The sequence below is a fragment of the Sander lucioperca genome, chromosome 8 (assembly GCF_008315115.2).
Source record: "Sander lucioperca isolate FBNREF2018 chromosome 8, SLUC_FBN_1.2, whole genome shotgun sequence".
NCBI lineage: Eukaryota > Metazoa > Chordata > Actinopteri > Perciformes > Percidae > Sander > Sander lucioperca.
In genome coordinates this window covers 40,684,412-40,690,901 of record NC_050180.1, presented here as the reverse complement: position 1 = coordinate 40,690,901, position 6,490 = coordinate 40,684,412, and the positions used below count along the sequence as shown (strand labels likewise).

General features: G+C 38.4%; 1 protein-coding gene across 1 annotated transcript; it reads right to left on the bottom strand.

Annotated features, from left to right (window-relative positions):
• Nucleotides 1-5,331: 5,331 nt before the first annotated feature.
• On the bottom strand, nucleotides 5,332-6,258 carry LOC116046655 (olfactory receptor 51E1-like). Its single transcript, XM_031295053.1, has one exon. The coding sequence runs from the start codon at nucleotides 6,256-6,258 to the stop codon at nucleotides 5,332-5,334; it is 927 nt and encodes a 308-aa protein (XP_031150913.1).
• Nucleotides 6,259-6,490: the final 232 nt, after the last annotated feature.

Here is a 6,490-nt window from a genome sequence, read left to right as displayed (position 1 = left end):
ATTATTATTATTATACATAAACACAAATACATATACACAAACATAATAAGGTAACTAAGGTAGCAAAGGACTGTATTCGGTACTCAAATACAGTATATCACAGGAATCATATAACGTACACAAATCACCTCACACAATGCATACAGACAGTGTGACTTAGCTTATTAGCTTTAACAACGCTAATAACAACAGAGATTGCATTAATTTATGCACATCTAAACACAATGTTAGCATCCAGTCAGACAAGTTAATCTCGTAAATCTCACCTTATGTCATTTACACACAGCAATAAACCAGGGAGGTAGAGGTTAATGTTGAGAAAAGGCAAAGGAGATTACAGTATATCCACTGGAGAACTAGCATAACAGCACGCAATAGCATCGGAACGGCTATGGTACGTTCAAGAGCGTGGGACATATAGAAACTTACAGAGAACAGGCTATTACTGAATGGAACTTAGCTCAATAAACAATTAACAATACATCAACAATGTGGGCTTTCTAACAGTAACTATGACTAAAACAACCTAATCTCACAGAATTCCGTGAAATGAACATGGCCCCTTAACTCAAAATCTGTGGCAGTTTCACGGAATCGCAAAAAATTCCGTGATGGGCCCACGGAAGAATTCCGTGAAATGAACACAGCCCCTTAAGTTAAGGAAGTCAAGGGTGGGCTTACGTTTCCATGACATGCGGGACAACGGGACGGTTGGGTTTAGAAAAAGAAGAAAGCCTAGGTTGGTTTTTAGAAATGTGACATGCAGGATACGATCCCCGTTCTCCTGGGTGAAAGTTCTGTGTTGTTTGACCCGTCCACATTTCGTGCCACCACCACGAAATGCGGTGTTAACAGTTCATTATCATTTAACGGAATTCTGTGAGCCCAGGCTGGACTAGAAATCGTAGTTCTAGTAGTTCATGGCATAGCAGGATGTAGCAGGACGTAGCAGGGCGTAGCAGGGCGTAGCAGGAGGTAGCAGGGCACTACAGGGCATAGCAGGAGGTAGCAGTGCACTACAGGGCATAGCAGGAGGTAGCAGTGCACTACAGGGCATAGCAGGGCATAGCAGAGTACTGCAGGGCATAGCAGGACAAAGCAGGGAACTGCAGAGCATAGCAGGGTGTAGGAGGGCATAGCAGGGCGCGGAGCAGGACCACGGTGACAGCTGCAGCCATGATTTAGGTGCCACCTTAATCCAAGGAAAACTGCTGTGCGAAAAAACATAAGGACTCTGGGGAATAAGCTCAACAGAGCTAATTTAGTAACAAGCATTTCTGGGACATGGATGCAGATAGATGATACTTCATACTTTTAACATACACCAGGATATTTATAATAACCTATCGAAGTCATAGAGAAGTCAGGAAAAAAAGCTGCACAGACCTTTTTACCACACCTGTTGGTTCTGATGAACATTTTCTTGTTTGAGTGTATATGATGTACTTCTACCTCGACTGGAAACTGATTTCCCCAAAACTACATTTAATAATGTCTTTACAAGTTATTTTGTACTATCCCCTCTTCAATCCAATCATAAAGGGACTGAAAATGAAAGAAATTCATAAACACCTGAAGAGGTTGTTCTACAAAAGGGTCTAATGTATTGAGTACCAGGTCAGTGTCTTGTGTCATAATAATGCTTGATGTGATATTTTGATCCTTGAAGGTATTTAATGTGAGGATTTCTTTATGTAACACCTGAAGGGATTGTTCGGCAAAAATCTTTTACAGACTCTATTAACACAACAGAACATTTTTATCCTGTTTTCACAGATTTTACCAATTTGTTTTTTGATGAACTGCCAAAAAATAGAACCCTGTTGCCATTAATGTCTTTTCGGCATTATTTGTTTTTTGGGGGGGGGGGGTTGTTAAAGTTTTTAATGGTTTATAAAGTGAACATGTCAATATTTTAACAACAGCTTAGAAAGTTATTTAGTGTCCTGAGGGCAAAGTGGATTCAATTTGCATTGAATTTTTTTTTTTTTCAGCTGCAGGAGAAAAGGTTAACATTAGTTGATTAATGGGGGTGCATAAGTAGCTATCCTGCCGGCCAGAAACAGCAATTAAAATATTGTAGGTGTCATGGGTCCTGAGGGCGGTCCCATATTAACAGATTATGCAGGAACAGCAGGGAAAGTTGTCAACAGCATGTGAACTAATTGAATATAGCATTTTGCTTCATTTTCAATGGATACTTGAAAGTTTCATATGTCTTAGGCCCTGTTTACACGATGACCCTCGCGGGTGAAAATTAAAAAATATTTTATCGGATGTGCCTTTCGTTTATACGGCGACAGCGTTTTTGGGGCTTAAAAACGCAAAAAAGTGAAACCACCCTCCAGAGTGGAAATCTTAAAAACGCTCCACCGTCTCGTTCCCGTCTAAAGGGTTAAAACGCAAAAGTCTGAAGACAGCGGCGTGGAGAGAGACGAGAAAAAGGCCTTCAGGTGGTCTGTTGTTACGGAGTAGGCTACAGAAATGATTGGCTCCTGTTATCTAAAAGATTTTCAAAGTAATGGCTCTATATTTAAATGATTTCAACAATGTGGATAAGGTTGTTATAGTTCGATGACCGTATGTAGGCTATTCATGTGAGCCAGAGTAGGCTACGACGTTACGGATGAAGAGAAAGAGAGAGAGAGAGAGAGGCAGCGGCCAGCGGCCAGCGGCCAGAGGAGGGTCTGCTTCAGCCTCCTCTGCCCGCTGCTTCTCGCTCTCAAGCAGCGGCTGAAGGGCTGCGAGGCTCAGGATATTGGTAGTGCTCCAGTGGGTGCTGTGGCTTATCACGGTCGACTGTGCTGGTCATCATCAGACAAACATGCAACTCCACCTCCTCGTCTTTCCAGACAAGCTGTTGTTCGCTTCGACATGTTTTGGTTTGGCAATACTAATGAGAGAAGTAGGAGGAAGGTTCTACATAGGCGCGCGGCCTTGGTGGTGTTGTGTGACAGTGCCACCTAGCCGCCTAACGTGCATATTACATCAAATTTCACACACTTCTGCGTCACCATATGCACGCAGATTTACCCCCAAAAACTCTCGTCTAAACGCGGAATAAAAAGTGAGAACACAACGCCACTTTTGCGTTTTCTCTTCAGATCGTTTCCGTCTAAACATAGCCTTACATACATTCCTGGATATAGTGTCATTTCTCTCACAGGACGACACCTATTTCAGTCTATGGACCAGAATACAATCTGTTTTACTACTAAGAGTCCATTCAGCTTGATGGATAATGCACATTACAAATCAACAATTCCAGATACATACATTTTGTAATGTGTATCTCAGATCATGTTTTCACTTCTTATATGACATTACAGGGTTCACCTTTAACCTATTAGGACCCACGGTGACACACATGTCACACACTCTTTAAATGTTCTGGAAAGTTCCTCATTCAGCTTTATCCTTGATTTTGACTCATGAAGCCCCTAAGTGACACTGATGGAACATCCTGGTACCGGTCGTGTGACAGTTTGTCAATTTGTGTTTCCATGACAACATTTCCAAGGTGGCTGTGTGCATGGTCAACAGATATGACAGAACTAGCTAATTTTTAAAAGCATTTTACAAATACAGTATGGTCAGACCCCGCATGTAGCTGCCCATTCTATTTGACTCGCAGAAATAAACTGGACAAAGTTATAGTTCTACCATGAGTTCTACAAAAACAAATGTAAGAACTGCGAGTGCGTTGGAAAATACTTTTTTTTCCTTAATTTGCATGTGCCATTCTGGGGCTTTTTTATTCTATTATACCTATTTTTGTAAAAAAAAAACGAGAGTGAGAGCAAGAGATCTGTAGCCGGGGACGCCCAGGCCTAACGACGCCTCTGCACCTGGTTATTCAAACCTTTAAATTATACTTATATTCAGATCTCAGGCTCCTGTCTGCCCGGTTCTTCAGACAGTCGATTCACTTGCTCATGGTTACACATAGCTATAAATCTTTGTTTTCAGGTTTGACAAATATATTTAAAAACTTAATACATTTATTTTTATTTTAAATTGTTTATTAAGGTGGTTTTATTTTATGTGCAGAACACTGATAAATGGGTAGTAAATGTATTCTGATACTCTTTGAAAAAGACTCATTTGACCACTCTGTGAACTATACATATGTTCAAAAGTTTGGGATTTGTTGCTAGACAATCTAGATTGGGTCCAGTCAGACGTCTGAGAGAACTCAGAATGCTCTTTGATGCTTCTAGGTTGTAGAAAGTCCTCTTTAAAAAAATATGTGAGCAACATTTGATTAAGAAGAGAAAAAAATCAGCAGTCATTGCTCAATGAAACATGAAGCTTAGCATCAAAATGTGTGCATATTTAATAAAGGAACAGCTTCCTGTTTCATTCTCAAGGCCACTAAAATGCAGCCTATACCAAGCTAGATTTAGCTAAGCTCTTCTTGAAACTTCAAAACAGAAACAGAAGTTAAGTCCAGAGTTAGCACTGCTGGAATATCAGTTGGACATACTATGGACTAACAAATTACAGTTCAAACCTCTTAAATCTAACTACTGAGTAGACTGCAGAGGGCCCAAAGAAAAACACAACAACTAAATATTTAGAGCTTCAATAATAATCAAGGGCACTGACGTTTTTCTGGACTGTAAAACTAATTCAACATCCAAGTTCCAACAGGATTCTCCTATCATGCAACAAATACAATATAACAGCTGACTAGAAACCTTTGAACAGTGGTGTATGTGTACAGTATTTATGACATTGTGCTGGAGGCCTTTACTTTAATGTCATGACATTTAATTCAGACATGTTAGGCAAATGTTACAGTTCCCAAGTAGTTTGCTGCCGTGACTTTCTGCGTAAAAGGAAGTCAACAGTTTATTCAGTCATGAGACCAACATGTAAATTTGACTTCAGATTTATGTAACAAAGTGCAGTATTTGAGTATTTATTGTCATGAACACTGATTCCCTCAGAATGATGGGTTTACTGTTGGCCAGGGGGGTTGAAAAGTGATCTTCAAGGCACAATAACACACTTCCTCTATGCACAAAGACAAAGTAAAACATGAATGGCATATCTAGTAATATGATTCTGTTTTGATAAAATGTATTTAACACAGATTTATTTTAATAAAATGTGATCATACAGAATAAAAATATTGTGTTGGACTTTTGAATTACTGCAGAAAATAATCAGTCCTTACAGTGTTGAAGCTGATTACCATTTATTGTATAGTAGTCATAAAGACTTCATTTATTTTGGATTTAACACCTACCAAGAATCAAAGAAATGTAATTTCTACATTATCATCACCGAAGAAATAAGTGTACATTAGTTATCTTTGTTGATACATTAGTTCAGTTTTCCTTGACAGAACAACCTCTTGATGTGATTATAAATTTCTTTCATTTTTAGTCCGTATATGATTGGATTAAAGAGAGGATGATACAAAATCACTTGTAAAGTCATTATTAAACGTATAGTTTTTGGAAACTCCGATTCCAGTTTAACTATAATAACATCATATGTAAACAAACAGGAAAAGCTGATTAGAACCAACAGATGAGGTAAACAGGTCTGTGCAGCTTTCATTCTGACTTCTCTACGACTTTGGTACGTTATTAGAAATATCTTTGTGTATGTAAAAAGTATGAAAAGCACAGGCAGAAGTGAAACATTGATCAAAACAATTACACCATACACAGAGAGTGCACTTGAGCTCACACAGTGAAGTTTGTAAATTGAGTTGTTGCAAAAGATTCCTTTCAAAGTAAAGTTACAGAGTTTAGTATTAACACCAAGAGCTACTGGAACTGTAATCTGACAAGCAGGCACAAACCAAGCTAAACCCAGAAAGATACGGACAGTTGTTTTCTTCATGATAGTATGATATTGCAGAGGTTTACATATAGACACATATCTGTCATAAGACATGGCTGCCAACAGTAAGAACTCTGAGCCATTTAAAGAGTAATATAGGAAACACTGAAAGAGACAGGCTGAAAATGATATGACCTGTTTTTCAGATAAAAAGTCAATCAAAAGCTTTGGGTAGATATTAGTGCTGAAAAGAACAGAGTTCAGTAACAAAGCAGCAATGAAAATGTACATAGGCTCATGAAGGTTTTGGTGAACCCAGATAAGGTAGACAATAGTAGAATTACTGCAGATTATTAGAATATATACTGTGAACATAATCAAAAAATAAAGATATCTGTATTTGTCCACTTCAACATGCCCACCAAGAGTTATATATGTTATATTTAATTCACTATCCATTTAATATCATTTAAAAAGAAATCAATGTTAGTGTAAAAAGATTTCATACAATCTGTTAAGGATTGTTTAATTTACAGTTACCTGCACCAGTGTCTTTTAACCTTCAATAATCAGAAAGTGAACTCTTTGGCTCAGTGGACTGTTTTTTATCAGATTTCTTTGCCCTCCAAAGATCTCATTAAAACTCTTCACCAAGATAATGAACATGTAAACAATGTCATCAAACTCTGGA